General features: G+C 52.8%; 2 protein-coding genes across 2 annotated transcripts in view; one reads left to right on the forward strand and one right to left on the reverse strand.

Moving 5' to 3' along the window:
- LOC307062419 (immunoglobulin lambda-1 light chain-like) overlaps positions 1-25,386 on the forward strand; it is a gene marked incomplete at both ends in the record, with an annotated part of 216,496 nt that overhangs the window by 55,375 nt on the left and 135,735 nt on the right. The gene's annotated exons all lie outside the window — the stretch shown is intronic.
- On the reverse strand, positions 1,612-4,703 carry PRAME (PRAME nuclear receptor transcriptional regulator; the record flags this gene model as incomplete). The annotated part of the gene is made up of 3 exons (XM_079717358.1): positions 1,612-2,188; positions 3,463-4,071; positions 4,411-4,703. The coding sequence occupies 3 exons, from the start codon at positions 4,701-4,703 to the stop codon at positions 1,612-1,614; spliced, it is 1,479 nt and encodes a 492-aa protein (XP_079573484.1).

Consider the following 25,386-nt stretch of genomic DNA (forward strand, 5'->3'; position numbering starts at 1 on the left):
GGTCGTGTGTGGGAAGCCAGGTAAGGTAGCCCAGGGCCACGGGGCGGACTCCACTGTATGATATGTCCCTTTTTTTTTTTTTTTGTCAATTTATTTATTTACTTATTTTTGGCTGCGTTGGATCTTTGTTGCTGCGCGCGGACTCTCTAGTTGCGGCGAGCGGGGGCTGCTCTTCATTGTGGTGTACGGGCTTCTCACTGCGGTGGCTTCTCTGTTTTGGGGCATGGGCTCTAGGCACGCAGGCATCAGTAGCTGTAGCGTGCAGGCTCAGTAGTTGTGGTGCATGGGCTTAGTTGTTCTGCGGCATGCAGGATCTTCCCGGACCAGGACTCGAACCCGTGTCCCCTGCATTGGTAGGCGGATTCTTAACCATTGCGCCCCCAGGGAAGCCCGTGTCCCTTTCATTTGGATGGGCTGTCTTGGGGGGTCCCACGGAGTGGCCCCACCACACCCCAAAACCAAATTTGACATTCACCTGCTCTACCCAAGTGCTCCCAAGACCTGGCGTGGGTTTGTTCTCTCTTGGGACCCAGAATCCAGGGCATCTCACTGGCTCAGAGCTGGCTTATCACCTCCTTGACAGGGAAGAAGGGGGGTCTTCCCGGAAGAAGGGCATTCTCACCCTGGCGTGACCTACCTCCGCACAGAACGATGAACTCTTTTCAATGTGGGAAACGAATAGTAAACAAATGTTATTTGTCTACGAGAGCTTACTAGTATTTTGCTAGCAGGAATTAAGATGTTTTTACAGGACACAACTAATTGGATTCAAGGGGCTGGACGCAGTGGGAAGGCGGGTATGGGCTGGTGAGTCCCAGAAGCTCCAGATGGTCTGTGGGTGGACTTTCCCCCCAGGGCTCGGGGCCTGACTTTGCACATTGAAGCCCTATCCTGGCACCATCCAGGGCCAGGGATGGAGGCTCTGTATCTGCTGGATCCACTGGGGAGGGTGCTAGAGTCCAGGGCCTGGGTGGAGTTGGCAGCCAGTGTCCCTTGGAAGAATGTTCCCTCCAGTGGTGCTCACTGTTGGACACTTAGTTCATTCCAGGCTCTGAGGATGCACCTTGTGTGCAATGATAGACTGAACAGCCGCAGAAGTAAGTGAGGAGCTAACAGATGATCCAGAAACAAGACCAAAGGGAGGGAGAAATGGTGCTGTTAACTCTTGGGGCCGAACCTCGTCCAACCTAGGGTGTCTGGGCCTCACACATGCTGACTTCTTATTTAATCACTAACAGGAGATTACTGAGGTTTAAATGGGAGAATTACAGTCACAGATCACAGCGAACACCAGGTGATTGACACTGAGGTTCCCTTTATTTCTGACCATTTTATAACCATCCACGTAGGGATAACGCCATCTACTTCTCAAGCCTGAATCCCCCTCTAGAAATTCAGATTCACATTTCTAACTCTACAAGATGCATCTCCCTGAAGATCCCATCAACCCCCCAAGTCACCATCCCCCCGGCCCGCTCTGAATCACCTTTCCTTTTCCCGCTAACAATGAACAACTGTCTGAAACTATAGCTTGTGTCTCTTCGAGATGCGCTGACGTCTGAGCAGCAGTGTCCGCGTGCCCGGGACAAAGCCTGCAGCTCGCTCACTGGGCTAGGCGGCCATGTAACAGGGGCACAGGATGGGCTCTGGGTTGTAGATGGCCCCGTCGCCACAGTGCGGACAGGGGTTGGCGCTGAACCAGACCACACTGGGCCGCCCCAACTCCTGCAGCACCTGCTTGAGCTGGGCATGCAGGCGCGCCAGGCGGCCCAGGTTGGGGGTGCCGCGCACGTCCTCATAGCTCTCCAAGGGCGCGGGGTACAGCACGTGGTTCAGCTTGCTCAGCCCCGCGGTGTGGCGCAGCATGCTCTCCAGCACAGCCATCGAGATGGGGTTGCCGCAGAAGCTGAAGGTGATGAGCTGGGAGCAGTGGCTCAGGGCGGGCAGGAGGGCGCTGAACTGGGAGTCCACGATGCCACACTCATCCAGGTCCAGGTCCTGGAGGGTGGCCGAGGCCTTCTCGATCAGGACCCGAAGGGGCTCGGAGCTTATGCTGGTCAGGTTGACCCCGCTAAGGTCCAGATACTTCAGCTGGCTGACACTCAGGCACTGCGACAGATGCATCAGGTCTGCCTCCGAAATCACGCAGTTGGTAATCGACAAGGTCTCCAGGGGGTTCTTCAGACACCTGGAGAGAGACAGAGCAGTCAGTCCTGGGAGGATGGAGGTGGTGGGTGGAGGGATGTGGGGGGGCCCAGGCCTCAAGGGAAGAGAGGCGCATTTCACCAGATCCCAGTCTTCCGGAGGATGCTGCATGGTCAAAGGAGAGGTGTCAGGTCAGCCCAAGGTTGAGCGGGGTCCTTCCCCATCCCTTATCTGCCGTGTGACGGGGTCAAGGGAAGGAATCCTCAAGTGCTCCCTGTGCTCACCCGTCAAGTGGGGGACGACATACTCCTGCCAGGTGTTGTGAGCACAGGTAAGGTAACAATGGCAGGTGCCCACCGGGGAGCCTGACCCCATGCTAACCCTGGTCACTGTATCAGCCACAAACCATCCCTCACTTTCCACAACTCTTTTTTTGTTGTTGTCCTTGTTGCATGAACACGTTTATTCCTAGTGCTTTGAGTTTGCAGTTGCCAGAAAGGAACTCAATCCAACTCTTTCACACAAATAAATCGGGCTGCATTCTCTCATCTTTCATCATTGTGTTCCAGGTAAAGCTATGATTCTATTTTAAGAATGAAGAACAAATTTCTAGAAGAAATAATTTGAAGAATTCCTATATAATCAGAAGCCTTAGAAGCAAATAATAATTGTAATTTGGACTCGAGATTGGAGCCACTTCAATAATGATATTCATTTGATTTTTTGTTTCTCTTCTTTGGACTATTTAGGAGCAATAACTGCTTAATGTCCTGATGGACTCCACAATTCTTCACTCCTGCTCCCTCCCTGTCATCTCCACAATAACCCATTTCCCACACCACACCTCACCTGGAGCCTAAAGCAACCAGGGACAGACAGGAAAGTGGGATAGGTGGGAGGGACAGGCTCACATGGACCAGCTGCTCAGCACAGAGCTTCTGATTTGAAACCTCACGTTGGATGGGCTTTCCCCTGGTTAATGTCCTCCTGCTTAGTTATTTTCCATCATCTCAGCTTAGACATCACTCTCTCAGGAAGAATTCCCAAAGTCACCCTCACCTGGCCCAAAGCCCCCATGATGCAGATTCCCAGCAAAGAGCCCACTTTGACAGGCATCTAACTGAAGCCACACCTCTGATCCTAACCTGGGAGGGTATGTGACAAGATGCTGGGGGATGGAGTGGTGGCATCGTGTGGACCTCTGAGTGGCCTGTGCACCCTGGCACCATCCATGGCAGGCAGACAGTAGACAGACACCCCACGGGCGAAACGAGAGAGGCCTGCCCTGGTCTGCAGAGAGACAGTGCCACGCCTCACCTGAGCACCTGGTCCAGGCGGCCCTCAAGGAAGGAGATGGAGTCCAGGTAGAGTTCCTGCAGGTGCTGCAGGCTGGGAAACTGGGCGCTGAGCTGGCTGACGCAGTACTTCTCCTCGTCGGGGGCGGCATGCGGCGTCATGTGGATGTGGGAGAGGAGCAGCCGGTGCAGGTTGACCATCTGGCCCAGGTACGGCGCGAACCTGCCCAGGGTGGCCAGCTTCCAGGTGCAGTTCACCTCCAGGCCCTGGACAGAGTCGAGCTGCACCAACTTCAGGATCTTCCTGATGTTCTGCATCGACATGGTGAAGACCCTCAGCTTCTGACAGCACAGGAGGAGTGAGCCCCTCCTCTGCTTGACCTTCTTCAGGAGGTAGCTGAGGGATGCGTCAAGGGTGCCCTCCTTGAGGTACAGGTCTATGAGCACCTCCACGGGGGCCCAGGTCTGCTTCGGCCACACCCTTGCACCTTCCACCTGGCACCTCTTCCTCACGGGCTGGGCCACCTCAGGCTCCAACAGCGAGCACACACCAGCCCTGGTGCCGGACCACACGGGCCAGAAGTCCTGGTGGGCATTCAGGCGCAAATCCAGCACCTGCAGCTTCCACCGCCTGTGGGACAATGGGAGACACGCTGAGATGTGCGGAGACCCACAGGGACCAGGACCGCACGGCTCAGAACCCAGGCAAGGGTGCTACACCCCAGACACCAGCTGCTCCTTGAGCTTCCGGGGCCCCTCCTGGTCCCCACTTTAAGTGCCATGAGGAGGGGGTGGGCCCATGTACCTTTTGTCACCTCTGCACCTTAAGTAGCCCTGCACACCCGAAAGCCTGTTCCCAGAGTGGCCCAGACACGGCCCCAAGGCCTCCCCGTGGCCCCGCACTGCCCCTGATGCCAGCTGCATCTTGCTCAGACCCCCAGGCCCCACCTGCCTGCCAGGTTGCCCTCACCTGGGGCGGACCTCCTGGGCAAGCAGGACGTCCAGGCCATCGATGGCAGCTTTGAAGGTCTCCAGGTGAGGCTTGTGCTCCTTCATCAGGGCCCCCAGTGGGAGGCAGGGGAAGGGCCAGGCCTGCACCATCGCCTTCAGGGCCTGGCTGCGCATCCCAGCAAAGGCCGCGGAGAACAGGGGTGGGAAGAGCTCAGCGGGCAGCTCCTCCAGAGCGGCGATGGCCAAGGCCTCATCCCTCAGCAGGCTCTGGCTGGCCAGTTCCAGGAGTTTCGGCGGGGACTGGATATCCATCCTAAAGAGTCTTCTCCAGAATGAGTACTGGAGGGACACCAGAGAGCAAGGAGTGGGTCCTTCTCGGGCCAAGGACCAGCGACCCTACCATCCCTCCACCCTCTAGGGGACCCAACGCAGGGCCAAAGACAGCCCTCTGGCCACAAAGCCACAGCTCTGGCCCTGCCGGCGCCAGGCCCCAATGAGGGGACAAGGTGACCTCTCGCCCCATCCCATATCCACCCACTGCTGCATTTAATCCCAGCCCCTCTGACAGGTGGGTACCTAGAAGCCTGACAGCTGACCCCACCCTCTCGGGAGAAAAGCTTCTGATTATCACTCAAGGACTGAAATCAACAGGAATAAGGAGTTTAGCCCAACATGGCCTCTTCCTAAACTCCAACAAATAATCCAGATGGGAAAGATGGAGGAGCACCACACAGTGGGTACTGTTACCCCATTTAAAAATCTTTAAATCAGGGCTCCCCGGGTGGCGCAGTGGTTGAGAGTCTGCCTGCCGACGCAGGGGACACGGGTTCGTGCCCCGGTCCGGGAAGATCCCACGTGCCGCAGAGTGGCTGGGCCCGTGAGCCATGGCTGCTGGGCCTGCGCGTCCAGAGCCTGTGCTCCGCAGCGGGAGAGGCAACAACAGTGAGAGGCCCACGTACCGCAAAAAAAAAAAAAAAAAATTTAAATCAGAAACCATAAAGCAGCATGAAAGTATCTGATAGCATGTGATGTTAGAGATTAAGAAAAAAACAAACTGATTCCAAGATGTACCTCTGAGTATTATTATTACGATTTAGTTCAGAGGAGCAAAGGGCTCACATTTAGAACAAAGCCTCCACTCTTTAAAATATTCTATGGAATTTTTTTTATTCCATGGAATTAAAAAAAACCTTTTCATTTCTAAAACGGAAACAAACCAAAAAAGTCCTTTAAACTAGTAAAAATCACAAAACCATAAATGATATGAACTATAATTACTGGTCACAAACCAAATATGTAAAATGTCATCCAAAAATTCCAACTAATTATATGTCTTACATCAAAAAAAGAAAAAAAATCTATTTGGTTAAGAAATACTGTAACTGTCTATAAGAGTGGCATAAACCAGAGCAGAAATCAAAACGTTTGGGATTAAGGCAAAATTTCACGTAGACGCAAAAGCAAAGCCTGCTACTGCAAACGTGTACAGAAGGCGAAGAAAAATTCTCTACAGGACCTTGGCCTGCATGGCCTGTCCTGTGGAGACCCTGGCTGGGGCAGTGGTCAGGGTCCGAGGCCCCAGACGCCAGGGCGGGTATGGTGCAAGGGGCAATATGCTCAGGCCTCTGAGTCCCTCCTCTGGCTCCTGAGAAGCCATGATAGGCCTTCCTGGTCACACTTTTCAGATCCCAGCTGAAATTTCCATTTCCAATAGAAAGTGGAAACTTATTACTGGAAATTCATCCAGCTAACGCTGATTTGACTTTCTCGTTACACACAAGTGATAGGATCCTCTGTCCACTCATGAAAGCAAAAGATAAAAGAAGAAAACCAACCTGAAAGTATACTTTTTGGGGGAGTATGGGCCACATCAAAATTACCCAAATGTCTGAGTTAAGACAGCTTTGTGCAGACCTAGTGGTGTCACCACAAAAGAAATATAACAAAATTCCTGAGAATCACACAGTCACTTATACATAACCTAAAACCGCAAAATGCGTGTCCGTTCATGGGGGAACAGAGGTAACACTGAGGGATGGTGGGTCCTCCAGATTTTGAGGGTTGAGGCTTCCCCAAAGGAGGTCAGGTCAAAATTACAACTAGGAGCTGGCTGGGAAGAGGGAGGGGCTGGGCGTTTGTAATGAGACCAAGGAAATTACCCAAGACGAGGTAAAGTGTGTTTTGTTTGGAGGAATTCAGAGACTTTTGTCAGGATGGGCTTGAGAAATTGCCAGCAGGAGTGGCTATGGGGGGACCTGGTGGATCCCTTAAACCCAAGGCAAACCCAAGACTCAATCTTCCTCCCTCTGTCCCTGGAGGCAAAGGGTGTTTCCTCCCAGAAGCGGGATATGCAAATTGGCTTGAGAAGGTGAAATGTAGGCATGTGGGCTGGGAGAGCCCGGAACCGTGCTGGTGGCCAAACCTGGGACACACCTTATTCAGCCTGAAAGCCACTGAGGGGGTCAGGGCTGTGGGCTCTTTGGGCTCCTGGAGGCAGGGAGGGAAATAAACGTGGGCCAAGCACACATATCGGTGTCAGCAAAGGGCTACAACCAGTAGAGGACTTGGCCTGAGGCTCAGGCATCCTCTTCCACATCCCAGCCCAGGCTCTGTCCAGCAGCTTCAACCCTCATCATGACCTTCAAAGGCCCCTTCCCAGTGTTTGCAGATAACTTAACATTTCCTCAATCCTAGGAAACAAGTAATTCAAAGCAGCTTCAAAAAGCCCCCCGACCCCTCCCCTAAGGCTTTCACTTACAGGGCTTCTGATGGGAGAGCACCATTAGGCCCACAAACAAAATTCAGCTTTTCTCTTGCTCTGCGTTAAGCATAGCTATGCTAACACCGAACTTCTCCTCGGGATGTGAAGCTCTGTTCGGTATTGAAGGGTTTGGGGGCGATAACCCTGCTGGGCTGGCTCACACGTTGGTTCTGTTGAGGTTTCAGAATACAGGCTGATGGAACCTCTCCACCCCCTGCATTGTGACACCCTGACAATTCTATTCTGTGGGCGAGGCAGCAGCATTCTCTGAAGGATGCTCTCTGGTTTGGTAATTTCCCAGAGACTGCTTTCTCCAAATTCTACCGTCCCTATCAGCAGTTTGCCTAAAACAGGGTTAAGCTGGAATGTGTTCTATGGACATTCAACTCCCAGACCATCACCTTGACTGATCAGCTGCAGGAAGTCGAGATTAGTAAGTTAAGCAGAATGTTCCTGATTCTGGAGCAACCACTGCGTGGTGCTCGCACTTTTCACCTAGCACCTCAAATAACCTTCAGAGAAAAGCTGAAATTCAGTTAGTTTCCTCTTCAGCCTGGTGAGCCGGGGACTTGGCCAGGGGTGGACACTGCCATGCTCCACGCAGGGAGTAAACAGAAGACCCGCTCGAGGGAGGGGTGTGGATGGATCTGCCCCACAGAGCGTTAGGAAGAGATGACTGACGTCGCGTGGACCTCGGGGAAACAGGAAAAGGCAGACGTCCAAGCCTGGGATGTTTCCATGGGAACACAGCATCCAGGAGATCCAAGGAGGCAGGAGCGACCACTGCCTTCGAATGATGTAAAAATGGGAAGTATAAGCCAAACATTCTTCCCCAGCGAGGCAGGAGACACTCCTCTGTCCACCTCCACCTCCATGCAGAGCCTGTTTGTCCAGAGGCAGAAGGACCAGGGGCACATCTGCAGGAAGACCTGTCCTTCCTGCCCAGTGTCAGGACTGGCCCAGGACGACTCCCAAGGCCCAGGCATGAGTCAATTCGGGGGACGTTTCTACCACGTCCTGGTCACCTGTTCTCATGCTGCACAGGCCAGAGCAGCCTCTAAGCTCCTGGTGGGGGGGTGTCCTGTCCCCCTTCCCGTCTCCAGTCGCAGAATTTCTACTGGGATCGCAAGGCATCTGCCCCCAGGGCCTTCCTGGGGTCTTTAGAATGCATCTGTGTCCCCAGGTTCCTGCTCCTGGCCTGTGCTGACGGGGCAGCCCCCTCTTTCTGCATCCCTGGCAAGTCAGCCCACCTCTCCCAGAGCCTGGGGTGTGGCCACGATGCGGGGAGGGTGGGGGACCGGACATCCTGCCACTGGCATCAACAGAAATCACGGATTTCTCCCCAGTTCTTCTGACATAACAAGTGTAGGAGAAGGTAAAGAAAAGCCCAGCTACTTTTCTGGATTCAAAGAAGCACCAGAAATGCTGGAAGATGACCCTTCCTGGCTTCCAGAGGAAGACCCCAACCCTGCTGGTCTTTAGAGGCGCCAGGCTGACAGAGGCCCTGGGTGCCAGGCCGATGGTGGATTCTCCTCCTTCGGCTCTCTTGACCCAGACTCGAGCAGACAAGATCCTACCCAGGATCTGGTATGTCTCCTTTCCCTCTGCAGTCAGATCTCTTCTTGCCCCGGAATATTTTGCCCTCTGGGCCTTTTGAAAAATCGAAGGTCTCTGTCAGCCCTCTCTGCCTCTTCCTGCACTTGGCAAGATGTGGTTCCACTTCAGATCCAATGACATCTAGACCGAAACAAGCAAGTCTCCCCAATTCTTCCTCCCCAGTGAGGACATGTCTGACGTCCAGGTCACCCGGGTCCAGCCAGTTAATCCTGAGGGAGGTGCTTCTAGAGGCAAGTAGGGGTGCAGTAGGCTGAGGGCCCACTCCAGGCTGGTTGGGCGGGGGATGGCCCAGGACCAGGCGGGAGGAGGGAAATGGCAGCAGAGCCGGGGGCCTGGTTTCCTGGCTCTCAGAGCTGTGTCCCTTATATGCTGAAGCCATGTCTAGGACCACTAAGGGCACTTGGGGACTGGGAGTGTCCCCAGGATCTGGCTCTGTTTGCCTTGGCCTGGGGGAGATGCCAGTGGCTGTCCCCCCCGCCAACTCCAAAGGACAGAGAGGGAACACTGACCCTAGACACAAAGATGAGAGAGGTTCAGAGAGAAGGGGAGGCCCCAGTCTTGGCGTCTGGCCCCGGAGAGGATGCTTCTCAGGACTTTGCACGGTCAACCTCGTTATTGCCTGAGATGATGGGAACTGTGCTTTTGGAAAGAGGAGGAGAGAAGAGGGGTCCGGTGTTGCATCCCTGTCATCCAACTGACCCCAAATCTCCAACACCAAGCCACAAGGTCACTGCGGCTCAGAGTGACACGAGGTGCGTTGGGCTGTCCAGCCCTTTGCACTGGACTTTTTTCCACTGGAGGAGGGTCAGTGAGCCTCAGGACTCGGGGGGCACTGGCTCCACCTTTGAGGGGACAGCCCACCCTGTGCCGAGGGCTGGCAGGAGGCACCAGGCAGAGGGGACGCGCTCACAGGGAGGTCTCCCGCCCAGCTGGTCCCCTCGCCCCCATTCCCAGACTCCCCCTCTATCAGCAACCCTTGATTTACTCATAACGTTTACAGAGTGCCTGGGGCAGACCATCCACTGCTGTTCTGGGTGACGGGGAGGGACAGCCCAGTGAAAACGTCATGGTCTTCTTCTAGTTAGATGTACATACTAGAGAGATGATGTACAATATGGTAAGTATAACTGACACTGTTGTAGGTTACGTATGAAAGTCACTGAGAGAGTAAATCTTAAGAGTTCTCATCACAGGGGAAAAACGTGTTTTCTATATAATTTTGTATCCATATGAGATGATGGATGTTCACTAGACTTACTGAGGTCATCACTGCATGATGGATGTAAGTCAACTCATGATGCTGCACCCTTTAAACTTGTACAGGGCTGTATGTCAATTCTATCTCAGTAAGACTGGAAGAAATAGAATGTCATGGTCTTCCACTCAGGGTGTCTCTGAGGCACGGACCTTGCATTCGACTGAGCAGACAAATGAAAAACAAGCAAGTCGAAAAAATAATGACAGGCGGACCTGGTCTGCACGGTGGGGCAGGGCCACCAAGGCGACCATGCATGCTGAAACCACAAAGCCAACCTTCATAATCTAAGGCAAAATATGACTTTTCCTGCAGCCATTACATATTTTTTCAAAACGTTAAGAACCCTCTTAACACGATCCACTGTAATGTTTAGAAAGTAAAAATAGTAAAGCTATTTTTTTTAGTACACTGTGATTTTAAGCAGTGAGAAAAAGTGTTTTGCTTCTTTGCGAAAAACTCATCAAGAATCCTCTCAACACTGCTTCCCTGCTTCCCATCACATAACTTTCAATCGGGGCTGAGTGTCCTTCCTACGCCCGGGCAACCTGTCACTCTGCCTATTTTTTTTTAAATTAATTAATTTATTTATTTTTGGCTGCAGTGGGTTTTCGTTGCTGCACGCGGGCTTTCTCTTATTGCATCGAGTGGGGGCTACTTTTCGTTGTGGTGCGCGGGCTTCTCATTGCGGTGTCACTCTGCTTTCTAAGACTGGATCTGCTTCCAACATTTCACCCTTTGTGTTTTCAGGGCCTGACATTATCTCCGAGTTCCTTTACTGTGAAGATGTTTGCTGGCATCACTGCCTCTGGGACATCTTCATTTTTTTGTCACAACTATGCTCTTCATTGAAGCTTCTCCGGGAGATGGGGACCAGGAGCCTGAAGCTGGATTCTGAATCCGAATGACGAGTCAGTCAACAATTCCTCGTGTTTGGTAGAGCTTAAATCACCAAAGCGTTTCACTCTCCTAGTCTTGGGTTCTCCCTCAAGATCTGAAATGTCGGCAGGGGCCTTAGATTGCTTTTTCCTTTCCCTGTGCAGTGGCTGAGGCTCAAAAGGGCGAGTCCCTTGCACCTGTGTCACAGAGCCAGCCACGAGAGGGTGACACGGGAACGAGGCCCCTGGCTCCTGGTCCAGGGCTCACTAAGCCATCACCATGCCAACCCAGTGGGAGTGTGCCCCGGGGAGTCGCCTGTGGATGGGAACAGCCCGCTCTGTTCGTGGACAGTGGACAAGGTCAGGGACGAGAGCTGAGGACAGAAGCCTCCATTCAGGGGACATCACCCACCACAGTCCAGGAACTCAGCAGGCCTGTGGGTCCTGCCAGGTCTTCCAGGAAGATGGGGGGGAGGGGCGATATATCAGGGAGAAATCCAGAAAGGCCTGCACTCACTGGTACCTTGGCTCAGCAGCCGTACCCCGGGAGCTCAGGCTCCAGGAAACCTCCCAGCACTGCTTGGCCTCGGCAGGAGGAAGTAAGCAGATTCGCTGATAGGGTGTCACCTGAAGGATTTGGGAAGCAGCTGTGCACAGAGGCCCCTCCCACACGTGAGGCAGGGGCTAAGAAAGGTGTGGGGGGCCCAGCCTGGCGCCATAGCTGCAGGAGAAGAGCTTGTGGGGGCGTCTCCGCCATGGCCTGGGCTCTGCTCATGGTCTGTCTGCACAGGTGAGAGGCACTAAGGAAGGGACCGTCTGGCAGCCCAGGGCTTACCCCCTTTTCTCCCTCCACCCTGAACATCTCTGGAGTGATGACCTTGACCTCTCCCCTTTGCACATCCTGCTCCTCTCAGGGTCCTGAGCCCAGTCTGTCCTGACACAGCCACTCAGTGTCTGTGGCTCTGGGACAGAGAGGCCACATTTCCTGCTCTGGAGGCAGCAGTGATACTGGGGGTTACAGCCCGGTGTGCTGGTATCAACAGCACCCATATGCTGCCCAGCACCCCCAGTGCACGGGTTCGTCCTCGCCCCTGGGGTCTCTCTCCATCCTCCAGCTCCAGGTCCGCCTCCCTGGCCTCCTTGGGCTGCAGCTGGAGGACTCGTTGTGCCCTCTGGGTGTTTTCTTTCCAGGACCGCCCCTAGGCCCAGGGGTCCCAGCCCACTGCTTAGAGAGACCAAAACCTCCCTGGGCTCACCCACCCTGCCCCTGCCCGACGCCACAAAGGAGTCAAGTCTCTGGGAGCTGATGCCAGCCCTGCTCCTTCACCCCAAGCACAGGTTCTGAATGTAACTGTGGCTTTGGGAATGGGACCCCAACACACTGCAGCTGCTTCTTCTAAGAAGGCAGCAGGATGAAAACTCTCTTGGGAAAATGACTTGGAAAAATAAAGGCTGCTTATCCTCCTCCCGCTGTGAGGGCTTCAGGATGCTGATCGCATGCAGCTCCACGATTACCAGCACTGAGGGGGCAACAGGACTTCCTGGGGCATGAGGAGGTGCAGGGAACCAGTTTACCTTAAGATGTCTTCCGCCGCGCTGGTCCAGCTCACAGTAACCTCAGGTCCTCCGACACCTGGTGTCCCTGGTTTCCTACCGTCTCAGTCACCCGTCTCCACCCAAGTCTGAGAATAAGAAACCAAATTCTCCAAAAAGCAAGGACACGGTGTGTTAACACGTGTATTTACGAAGCCACAGTGAGAACTCCGTTGGGTGAACTGAAAACCGGAAACCCGACCCTGCCGTTTCAGTGAGAATCTCTTCGTATCTCCAAACCCGAGAAATTTCTCATCGGCTGAAGCAGCAGATAATCGAAGGAAAGACCTGATGCTCGGGTCAAAGGGACCTTTCTCTAAGGGCACTGACCGCCGTCCTGCAGCCCCAGTTCTGCCCCTTTCTCTGGCCCCCACACCCTGGCACCTCCCGAGGGGACCCCATTTCCAGCACAAACTGGCGGCCGATGAGCTCTGGCCATCCCCGCAGACCCGGGGTTCCCTGGATTATGACGTCCCCCACGCAGCGCTGCGGCCTCTTCACGGGGCCCGGGGCCCGGGGAGGCCTAAGGCGGCCGCCACACCCCATATGGCCTCCGCTCCAGCCCCAGGTCGTGATGGCTCGTTTTCGGGTGGAGAACAGGAGCGGGGGCCCGCAGGGGGCCCCGGGGATTAGCTCAAGGTCACCCCGCGGGAACGTGGGGACACCAGGACGGGAACTTACGTTTAGTGCTGCGGCGCCACGCCACAGGGTCCCCCGCTTGGACTCCACAGACAAAGAACCGGGAACTCAGCAGCGCCCCGCCTGGCAACCACGCGGCCCGACCAATCCTGTTTCTGTTTCCTCCTGGGGCAAATCTCACGAGATCCTGGGATCGCGAGTGGGGTCTTCCAGGGAGTCTAGAAGGGGTTCATTTTAATAGGCGGTGAGGGAGTGGGGAGAGGGGGAGGGGTGGCGTCTGTGGCCATGCCCACTGGACGGCCGTGGGGGGTGAGAGTGGGGATGGGGTGGGTGAGGGGTGTGATGGGGGAAAGGTAGGGTTGGGGGGATGGGGAGGAGATGGGGGGACGGGTGAAGTTGGGGTAGGAGATGGGATGGAATGGAAGTGAGGTGGGGGAGGGAGGAATCGTAAAATGGGGGATGGGAATGGGGGAATGGGGTAGGATGGAGAACGGGGTGAGGTGGGGATGGGGTGGGGGTAGGTGGGGGTGTGGGGAGGGGTGGGCGTGGGCTGGGGTGAAGGGGCCCTTGAGATCCGGAGGGAGGGTTCGAGGCTTAGAACCCCCCACCTCCACCTCTGGGCCTGTTCTTTCGCAACCCCTTCCTCTCTGCGGGGCGTGGGGTGCCAGGGCCGGCTCCGGGGCCCCGTGGGCGAGGGTTCTCGCCCCACTCCCACCTTCCTCTTGTAGATAAGATGTCCCTGCCCTTGGCCAGTCCAGTGCCCCCTACTCTCTCGACTTTACCACTTATGTGACCCCTGGGGCAGCGGAGACCCCAACCAGGGTTTGACTTGATTGTCCTCTCTCCAGATCGTGCTTCCCAGCCCACCCCCCCATTTGGTTTTCCAGTTTTTTTCAGAAGCCAAACAGTTGCTGCGTCTGGTCTCTTCACCTCCGTCTGACCTCCGCAGCCCCTCCGATGGCCTCAGCTTGTGCTGGTCCTGAGTGCAGGGTTCTCCTCTTTTCACCAACGGACCCCTTCGGACAAAGTCAGGAAGGGGCCTGGAAAAGGAAAGTGTGTGCGGGACCCTCCCAAGCGGTGCCCCTCAACCCTGGGGATGTCGCGACTGGACCACCAGGGGGCACTGGAGACATGGAATCCAGGACGGTTTTGGCACCTCCTTCCTCCCAGCCCCTCTAGGGGAGAAAGTCGGGCTTCTGGAGAGAGGGTGAGAGCCAGTTAGGTGAGGATTCTTGCCTGGAGGGGTTAAGAGCAAAGCGGAACTCCAGCCCTGTCACTCACGCTGGCCTGGGGGACCTCCTTTGGGTCCTTTGAATTCAGCTTCCTCACTCAAGCCCAGTAAGTACTTGGCCTCCTCAGACTGTGAGGCTGTGCCCTTGTCATCCAGGTGACCCTAAATCTTTAACCACAGGCCACCAGAAGGTAGTGGTGGCCAAGAACACCAATAACAGGCAGGGCAGTAGTGATGGCTATCTTTCGTGGCTCAACCCTGCCATTCCCCCAGACATCCCCCGTGCCTGTGAGCTAACAGAGTTTAAGGTGTCCAGCTACACCCATAGATGGATGGATGGATGGATGAATGAATACATAGGTACATACAAATGAGGGCATTGTGTTGATCCTCCTGGACCTGGGATTGTTACCTGGAACAGGGCTGGTAAAAACTCAATTTTTTCACTTTGGAACTGGAGACTCAGCCTCCCCCTCCTTCCTCTTGTCCAGACTCATTCAACAAACATTTGTCCTTGAGAGGCTGCTGATGCAACATTCAAGGAGATAGTACTCATAAGTTTTAGGGTGGAACCAGAAAAAAACCAAAACAAAACCAAAACAAGGAGACCATTGTTTTAAAGTGGCAGGTTGTAACTAATTCTCTGAGAGGGCAAAGGATGCATCGGTGGGACTTGAAATGGAAAGGGGATCCCTTTGAAGATTGCCGATCATTATTTTCATGATTCGATGGCTGATTTAAGGCCTGATTTCAGGTTGACACACTGAAAAGATGACATCGGAGATATTTGAAAGCAAAGGTCACAGGATTGCTTATATTGTATGATATAGTCCTATTCATGTACAAGTAAACATGAAAGTAACATTCATTCATTTCATTGCTTCAAGCAATGCTCACAATGTTTACCATGTTCCTGGGGCTAGACTAGGCCTGGAGTAGAAGAAGCAGTGAAAGTTACAGGGACCCCCCCCCACCTCCTGGAATACATGTAATTCTTTTTCCTGAACATTGTAGATAAGCATGTCAAGATGTCCAGAAGATGGTCACTAAAATGATAACACTGGCCATGGTAAAATAATTTTCTTTATTTGGGGTTTTTTTTTTTGCTTGTTTTTTGTGTTTTTGTTTTGTTTTGTTTTTTGGCCTCACCGCACGGCACATGGGATCTTAGTTCCCCGCCAACCAGGGATCGAACCACAGCCCCTGCAGTGGAAGCATGGAGTTCTAACCACTAGACCGCCAGGGAATTCCCAACTTTTCTATATTTGGGAGTAAACTTTTCCATCATAAATGTTTTCTTTGACCAGTGATTTATTTTGGAGATATGAAGAAATTGAAGAAATTTCTTCATATTTGAAGAAATATGAAGAATATGAATATTCTTCAATATTCTTCAAATATGAAGAAATTTCTTCATATCTTCACATGAAGACATGAAGAAATTCAGTCACCCCACACAGCCTCTAGTCCCCTAATCTTGCATCTAGTCTGCTGCAAGATTAAGCTAACAAGGAAGGTCTTGGAGAGAATCCAGGATGGCTGGTCTGCGTTCCTAAGGCCGTATGTCCTGATTTGGGGGAACCACCACTTTTGAAAATCCTTTTGGGGGACTCTCCTGGCGGTACAGTGGTTAAGACTTCGCCTTCCAATGCAGGGGGTATGGGTTTGATCCCTGGTTGGGGAGCTAAGATCCCACATGCCTCGTGGCCAAAAAACCAAAACATAAAACGGAAGCAGTATTGCAACAAATTCAATAAAGACTTTAAAAATGGTCTACATCAAAAAAAAAAAAAAAAAAGAGAGAGAAAGAAAATCCTTTTGGGGTAGCTATGAATGAGCTCAGAGGGAAAGGCAGGAGCCTTCAGGTAGAGGGCAGCATCCTTCCATCCCAGACTCAAACTCAGGCCTCCTGCAGGCAATGGCCTTGCAGATGCAGAGGGCAGGAAGCTCCTCCCCAGGTGTGTGTGTGTGGTGGAAGGGGGAGATCAGGTGTGTGGGGAGGGAACTCATCAGAAGGCCAGGTGCTCCATGTCCCTCAGAACCAGCTTCAGAACAACTTCTGGGGAAGAAGACATCTTCCCCCCCGCCCCTTCCTGGCTGGGCCAGGGCATCTGCCCGCTCCCCTGCGTGCCAAGCCTCAGGGCTTGGAGCAAAGGAGGAACTGAGAAGCATCCAGTCCTTTGAGGGTCTGGATAGAACAAGAGCAGAGGAAGGAGGAGTTTGCCCCTTTCGTGTCTCGCTGTTGAGCTGGGACATCTCATCTCATTTTCCTCTGTCCTCAGCAACTCCGGTATCAGGTCTTAGGACTTGGTCTGAATCACACCAACAGCTTTCCTGGGTCTGCAACTTGCAGACTGTGGGACTTAGTCTTATCTTTAATAACAGACATTATTATTTTAACCAGTGTGTAAAATAAAAATGCACAAACATGTTCAAAACACACTTAAGCAATAGTCATGAATCAAAAATGATTGCTTCCCCCAAACATCTTTCTCCTTTTCCCTCAATCCCCAAGGCAAGCCTTTAGCTTTTCCCACCATTGGCCATAGAGTCACCTCTCTTGGGCTCCTGAAATGTCTGTCACTTGGTATGAAGAGCTGCCTCACAGGCATAACCTGGTACCAAGGCTGTGGTGGGGTGGGCTAAATAGTCCTGGGGTGAGGGTCCAGGACACCTGGTGTGGCAGGTGACACATCCCATCGTGGAGGGAGTTAATGGACAAAGGGAAATGAGGTTAGGGGGGATGGAAGGGATCGGGGGCCTGGTGCTGAACTTGCTGGGGAAGGAGAGAGGAGGGGAGGGCAACGCAAGAGGGATTTCCAGCCCCCACTCAGCTGTCTCCCAGGGGCTTGGTTGACACCGTCTGCAGCCACCAGGGGGCAGCAAGGGCCAGGATTTGGGGAAGGTACTTGAGGCTTACACTGTCCTGTATGAAGTTTCAAGAGGGGCTCCCCACGGAACACTTCTTATGTCCCAAAGCATTTGTACGCCAACAAATCATCTTCAAAAGTGCTAATAAATGGCCCAGGGCTCAGACTCAGAGCACTGCAGAGACAGAGGCTGGGGGGAACGTGAGGACCCTCCAAACTGAGAGGGATAAGGAGTTGGGGGGTGGGGGAGGGATGGGTTGGGAGCTTGGGACCAGCAGATGCAAACTATTATATATAAGATGGATAAATATCAAGGACCTATGTATGGTATAGCACAGGGAACTGTATTCAATATCCTCTGATAAACCATAATGGAAAAGAATATGAAGAAATGTATATAGAGTATAACTGAATCACTTTATTGAACAGCAGAAATTCACACAGCATTGTAAATCAAGCACACTTCAATAAAAATTTTCAGTTTCTTTGTTCTTTTCTTTCTCTTTTTTCTTTTTTTCTTTTTTCACAGTGCTATGCTGTATGCAGGATTGGAGTTCCCTGACCAGGGTCAAACCTGCACCCCCTGCAGTGGAAGTGCAGAGTGTTGACCACTGGACTGCCATGGAAGTCCCTTCAATAAAATGTTTTTTAAAAAGAGGGAGTTGAGGGGATACTGGTCCCCAGCTCTGCCTCTGACTCCCGGAAAGTGGGGCAGTTGGATCTTTCAGCCACCTGGGCTCAGGGCCTCTCCTTTGTCCCAAGAGCACAGAGGGGACCTTCTGGGATTCCTCCCCCAGGAACCATGATGACTCTCACACCAGGAGAGACAGGAAATCCCGGGCTGGATTCCTTTCCCACATCCTGTCATGGACTCCGTCTGTCCTCACACACCATGTGAAGGAGTTAAGTCTCCAGCAATCTCTGCTGTCCAGGGATGCAGAAGAATCTAGAACAAACCATGTCAGAGGGGGTGAGCAGAAGGGGTGAGGAGGGTCAGGTGCAGGAAGCAGATTTGCATGGAGGCCCCTCCCGCCTCTGAGGGGTTTGGGGATAAGAGAGGTCTGGGGGTGCAGGCCCAGGGCTGGGCGCTCAGAAGGCAGCGTCGAGGCGTCTCCACCATGGCCTGGGCTCTGCTCCTTGTCACCGTCCTCACTCAGGGCACAGGTGAGGCCTCCAGGGAAGGGACCCCAGGGACAGCTGGCTGATCCTTTGTCCTCAGGGTGACCTGGGCCCCACACGGAACTGACCAGAGTGTGTTCCTCCTCTTTCCAGGGTCCTGGGCCCAGTCTGGCCTGACTCAACCTCCCTCAGTGTCTGGGAATCCGGGACAGACAGTCACCATCTCCTGTGCTGGAACCAGCAGTGACATAGGGAAATATAACTATGTCAGCTGGTACCAACAGCGCCTGGGCACGGCCCCCAAAACCCTGATTTATGAGGTGAATAAACGGCCCTCAGGGATCCCTGATCGCTTCTCTGGCTCCAAGTCTGGGAACACGGCCTCCCTGACCATCTCTGGGCTCCAGGCTGAGGATGAGGCTGATTATTACTGTAGCTCAGCTACAAGTAGTAACAATGTGCACAGTGGTCCAAGTTCATGGGGAAGTGAGACCAAAACGTCCCTGAGATCACAGGCTCCCTATTGCTCTAGAGATGCTCCTCCTCCCTGAGCTGCCAGCCTCATGCAGCTCGGCCGTGAGAGGTCAGTGGTCTCTGAGCTCCTCCCTCTGCCTACGGTGAAGGTGGTGGGAAATATGCTCTTGGGGTTATTGTCTTGGGATGGTAACCGCTTCCTCATCCTGTGTGATGTGCCACTCTTTCCCGCTCTTCCACAGCAGTGTGATGGTTAATTTTATGTGTCTATTTGCCTGAGATAAGAAATGCCCATACAGCGGTTAAAACATTATTTCTTGGTGTCTGTGAGGATGTCTCAGGAGGAGGATATTGGCATTTGAGTCCACAGACTGAGTAGAGAAGATCACTGGTGTGGTGCAGTGGGCACTGTCCTTGAGTTGAGGGCCTGAATAGAACAAAAAGGGGGAGGAAGGGGACGTTTGCTCTCTCCTCGTCATCAGAGGCATCACCTTCTCCTGACCCTGAACATTGGCACCGCTGCTTCTTCAGCTTTCAATCTTGGACCAGGACTTACATCCTTGACCCTGATTCACAGGCCTCTGGACTCAGACTGAATTATATCACTGGCTTTCCTGGTTCTTCAGCTTGCTGAGAGATTGTGAGACACCTTCAACTTCCATAATGGTGTGAATCAATTCCTATAATAAATTATATATATATTTTTCCTGTTTCTCTGGAACCATGTGATTAATCCCGATTTTGGTACCCGGAGTGCTTCAAGAAAAATAGAATTTTAAGGATGATTTTTCTTAATTGATTCTGAGGTTTCTGGAATTGGCTGTCTAATCTGGTTCTACTGAATGGTGCTAATGGCTATTTCTGTTAGTACAGAGGGCACAGCTAGTGTATGTCATGAACTGTTCATTGGAATGAGAAAAATGCCTGCCTTGGATTCTTCTAAGCAACCACTTGTAAGAATCGAGGAGCTAAGTGACCCTGTATATGATATTTTGGAACGTTTTGGGAACCCTACAGAATATCATGACGTTGGTATCTGCTCAGAATGTTGCTGGATAGAGTAGGGAGAGAAAAAGATGAGCTTAGCGATTCAAGATCCCATCCTAAGGGCCGCACAAGTGACCTGCGAGCTTCCCGGAGTGCCTGGAGGAGAGCCTCATCTCGTGCAGCACTTGGACTGAAATAGCTGAAAATCCAACCCAGACCCTCCTCCTTCAATTGGCTAAATTCCAGCAAAGTTGAGTCCCAGCCTTGTAGTGAAGAAGGTGGTTGGGAAAGAACTGGATGCTGCAGGTTGGGTGGGGATGTGTGGGAGGACCTGAGGGACTTGGGGACACTGAGTCCCTCAATTCTCATGTGTCTTCTTTGACTGTGGAAGACGCCTCCCCACCCCCAGCGGTACAGGTCTTTCCACCTCTGTCGGGTGATTGACCCTGCATTGCCCAAGGAAAAGGTCACGGCCACCCTGAGGAAGCTGCCACGTGAGGCTGTGCTGATTCTCCTCAGGACCCCCCACCCCCATTGCCCTTCTTTGCTTCTGGACCAACAATTAGACTCGGGTTCCAGCAGTTTCCTAGGATGAGAATAGAGTGTGGGCCTCGAGAGGGGCACTGCACTCCAAGAACTGCTTGGTTCTCCTAATTCACACAGACAGAAATCCCCAGAACACATTGGGAAGGGATTCGAGGGTCGGGGGCAGTGGAGGGAGGAACATCAAGCTCGATCAGCTGGATTTGTGATCTGGGCTCACTCCACAGAGACTCTGCGTTTCATGTTCCCTGCAGCTTGGGGAGGTAGAAAGAGCCTCAGCAGTTTGGGGGTTGGTTGGCGGAAACAAAATCCAAGATGGCCCCTAGTGAGTGCACTAGAGAAGCCAGCCCTGCCTGGAGACAAAGGGATTCAAAAGGTAATGAGATTGGAGCATCCCTGAATGGCTCTGTGCTCACTCTTCTCCAAGCCAGAACTTCTAGTGGGAACTGCAGCCCCTCAGCTGCAAATCCTAAATGCAACGGGAGGAGCTGGATCCTGGGTGGCCGGGGCCAAGGGGTGGCCCTCCCCTACCAAGGGCAAGGCTACCGTCATGGCCAGTGGAGTCAAAGCAGCAATGAGAAGAGTCTGACGTGTGCAGATCTCTGTCATTGGCTTGTTAATCGTGGTATTTCTGGAACTGAAAAAGGTAGAAGCCTGCTAAATTCCTACTTGGTCAATAAAAATTCTAGGTCAAGTAAAAAAATTATAAAATTTTTTTCAAATTATAAAAATTCCCCCCAAACTCCCATTTTGGGCCCACTGAGAAGACTCTCAGGACTCAGTAGGGAGTCAACCTCATGGCTGTGATTTCCTTCAGTGAGAGGAGACAAAGGAAAATGGGCAAAGGGCAATGGTGGATGAGGTCAAGTCCGAGGAAACCAGGAGAATCTTCCCGGACGCCTTTCCGAGGGACGGGCTTCATCCCCAGCATCAAATGGTGACAATGTGTGTGAAGAATTGTATCACAGGGAGACTCATCAGACCAAAAAGGCTCTTACCAGAGGCTGGTTTCCTAGGCATCTCCTGTCTGGCATCTGCCAACATTCCAGACACTTGAGGGTTTTAGCAATGCATTTTTTTTTTTTTTTTGCGGGACGCGGGCCTCTCACTGTTGTAGCCTCTCCCGTTGTGGAGCACAGGCTCCGGATGCGCAGGCTCAGCGGCCATGGCTCACGGGCCCAGCCGCTCCGCGGCATGTGGGATTCTTCCGGACCGGGGCACAAACCCGTGTGCCCTGCATCGGCAGGCGGACTCTCAACCACTGCGCCACCAGGGAAGTCCCTTAGCAAAGCATTTTTAAAGGCCAGGAGAGAGGTGGTCGCAGGGTACATGATCAGCTTGTGCACAGTTCTCTGACTGGCTGATGGTGAAGCAGCACGGTGGAGTCACAGGGCTTAACATTATCAGTCCTTAGGATCCTGGGGGCCTGGGGCTATGTGCTCGTGGTCACCAAGTAGTTCTTCCATCTGGTGGTCCTTGCGGGGATTTCACACCTGCAAAACAACTCAGGAAATTTGCATCAAATACTATTATCCAGGTACTTCAGAGAAGAGCTAAAGCAGAGGATATTGGGGATGGCCTGTCCCTGGAAGGCTCCATAGGGGTCTCGTTCGGTTACACACACACACACACACACACACACAGCACCATCACTCTTGGGTCCCCCTGCCCCATTGGACCTGGGAAGGATGCAGGGTTTGCTCTGTGGGGACCGGGTACTCCATCTGCATCACCCGTGGGGCCCTGTACCCAGAGGCAGGAGCATAAACCCTGGAATGCAAAAGGAAATTACACCAATTGTCAGCTTTCCTCATAATCAGGAACTAGACATTTCAGGTACTGAGACAGTGATAACCTTGGGAAAGACCAGTCAGTCCGCCCTGATTCTCTGTCTAGAAAACACACAAAACACACTGGGTCCAGCGTCTCTGTGGACAGAGGAGCCTGACCTCAGCGAGACACCAGCTGTGGGGTGAGGACCTCCCGCTGAGGACAGAGGAGAATCCTCACTTGCACCACGTGGCAGATAGACCTGCCTGAGGAGAGGTCCCTGCGGCTGGGCCCTGAGGTGAACTCTGACCCAGCCCCTCCTCCCAGCCACTTAAACCCTGGCATCTTCCCTCATTTCCATTAGGGCTCCCTCCATCCTGACGGGCTCTAACTCCTTACATTATTCCTTTTTTTGAACGCTTTTGAGAATTCAGCTTCATCTCATGGGCCCATATTTCTCATCAGTGTACCTATGGGGATGGAGTCATTTATCTGTGTAGGTTCCCCTGCCCTGAGCTGAGATCTCCTCAAGGTCACTCACCCTGAGACAAGGTCATGATGAGACAAGATTAGAGACCCTGCAAGGGTGGGTCTGAGTCACTTGGGGAGGCAGGTGACAATTCCATCCTGATGAGGCTGCAGGACAAAGGACAGGGGCATGGAGGGGATGAGGAGGGACAGGGTGGCTGGTGCTGAGCTGGGAGGAGGAGGAGGAGGAAGAAGTGGTGGTGGGGGTCCCAGGGCTCCTCCTCTGAGCCCTGCAGAGGCAGGAGACAGGGGGCCAGGGGGCCCATCCTGCTGAGGGGACAGGTGAGGGAGAGGGATGCACACCCCCAGCTCTCCTGTGGTGCCGGGAGGAGACGGGATGGAATCTCTAAGTACCCCCAGCCCCTTGGACCCCTGTCCTCACCTTCTACCCGCAAAACCCAAAGAGTGATTATCGGAATTATTGGCCAATGACATCTTGACTCAAATAGTGGATGACGGGGACATCCCAGGATGGCCCCATTTCCTGGGCCCTGTAATGGTCAGTGTCCTGACTAAGGACAACGTGTCACAGAGTTTTCATCTTCTCAGAAGAGCCCTGCTGTACAGGGACGCAGAGACTCTAGGGTCCAGGGCCAGTCTGGGACCTGGGATGGGGGGCTGGGGGTCATGGACCTGCTCGTAGATTCGATGTGCAGATGCTTCAGAACAAAGAGGTGGGGGCGGGGATGGGACAAGGCTGCAGCTGGGGCTCCACCCAGCCACCCAACAAACAGCAGGTGTTTCCCCTGGTGGGTCTGTCTCTTTCCCAAACATAGAGACCTTGGATATAGGCATCCGGCAGAGGGCGCTGCAGAATGTCCCCTGCACTGTGGTTCCCAGAGACACAGTGCTGTCCCAGCAGAGACCCTAAAGGTCCAGGAGCTCATTGCCTGAGGAACTTCAGCTGGTATTTCTCTCTCTGCAAACCAGCTACAAACAATTCATGCTCCTGTATATATATGTCAACTATGTGTTAAAACGTTTAAATCCCTGAGCTATATTCTCCCCCAAGGATGCGGAAAATCTAGTCTCCAGGGCCAGGTCAGAGGGGGTGAGGAGCATCAGGTGCAGGAAGCTGATCTGCATGGAGGCCCCTCCGTCCTATGTGAGGGTAGAGGATAAGAGAGGTCTGGGGTCCCAGGCCCAGGGCTGGGGGCTCAGAAGGCAGCGTCTGGGGCGTCTCCACCATAGCCTGGGCTCTGCTCCTTGTCACCCTCCTCACTCAGGGCACAGGTGAGGCCTCCAGGGAAGGGACCCCAGAGACATCTGGCTGATCCTTTGTGTCTTTGTTCTCAAGGTGACCTGGGCACCGGAACGGGATTTACCAGAGTGTGTTTCTCCTCTTTCCAGGTTCCTGGGCCCAGTCTGCCCTGACTCAGCCTCCCTCAGTGTCCGGGAATCCGGGACAGACGGTCACCATCTCCTGTTGCTGGAACCAGCAGTGACTTCGGGAAATATAATGCTGTTGGTTGGTACCAACTGCGCCCAGGCACGGCCTCCAAAACCCTGATTTATGAGGTGAATAAACGGCCCTCAGGGATCCCTGACTGCTTCTCTGGATCCAAGTCTGGGAACATGGCCTCCCTGACCATCCCTGAGCTCCAGGCTGAGGACGAGGCTGATTATTACTGCAGCTTATATACGAGTAGTAGCACTGTGCTCGGTGGTCCCAGTTCATGGGGAAGTGAGACTAAAACGTCCTCTGAGCTCATTCATCCCTTCACTCCTAAACTGAGGCTTTCATTTGTTTTTGTTATTATTTTGTAGTAATTACAAACTTAAATAAACTTTAAAGGTCTGTAAGGAAGTCTTGCAGAACCTTTCCCCAGATTCACTATTTTTTAATACTTTGCAAGATTCGCCTTTCTCATATCCCGTTTTCTCTCATTCTCTCTCTGCCTTTGTATGTCTATATGCACACACATCCATATGCACACACAGCACACACTCAGGAACACAAAACATTTATTTCCTGAATTATTTGAGTGTAATTTGTATCTATCAGTAACCAAGCCTTCATATTCTTTCTACCATAGGCTTCACAATCCATAACATACATCATTTTAAGGTGATTGATCCAGTGGTTTTTAATGTATTCACAAGTTTGAACATCCACTAACACTCAGTCTTCCAGGATATTTTCATCCCCGGAAAAGGAACACCTCATCTGTCACCAGGCAATCCTCTTTCCCTGTCACTCCAGCCCTCCAAACATTAATGTACTTCCTGCCTGTTCCAGATTTTTCACACAAATGCCATGATACCCTATGTGACCCTTTGTGTCTGGCTTCTCTCATTCTTTAAAATGTTTTCAATGTTCTTCCCCATTGAGGCACATATGAGTACTTGATTCCTTCTTATGGCCGAATAATACTGCATCGTCAGCATCGACCTCCTGGTTTGAACATCTGGGTGGACCCAAGCATAAGCACCAGAACTGGGCCATGACCAAGTCTCCTGATTGCCAGAAATTTCCCAGTTTTACCACTGAAACTGCCCTGTCCTGACTGGGACCTCATTGTGGGGCAAATCAGCGTGGATCGTCGCTGAGATGGTTAAATTTATGTGTCACTTTGACTGGTCACAGGGGACTCAGATGAAGCATCATTTCTGGATGGGTCCGGGCAGGTGTTCCTGGATGAGATGAGCATTTGAATCTGGGGACTCAGTAAATACATTGCCTTCCCCAGTGTGGGTGGGCATCGTCCAATCTGTTGAGGGTCTGTGTAG

Source organism: Hyperoodon ampullatus (assembly GCF_949752795.1).
Source record: "Hyperoodon ampullatus genome assembly, chromosome: 13".
NCBI classification, from domain to species: Eukaryota; Metazoa; Chordata; class Mammalia; order Artiodactyla; family Ziphiidae; genus Hyperoodon; species Hyperoodon ampullatus.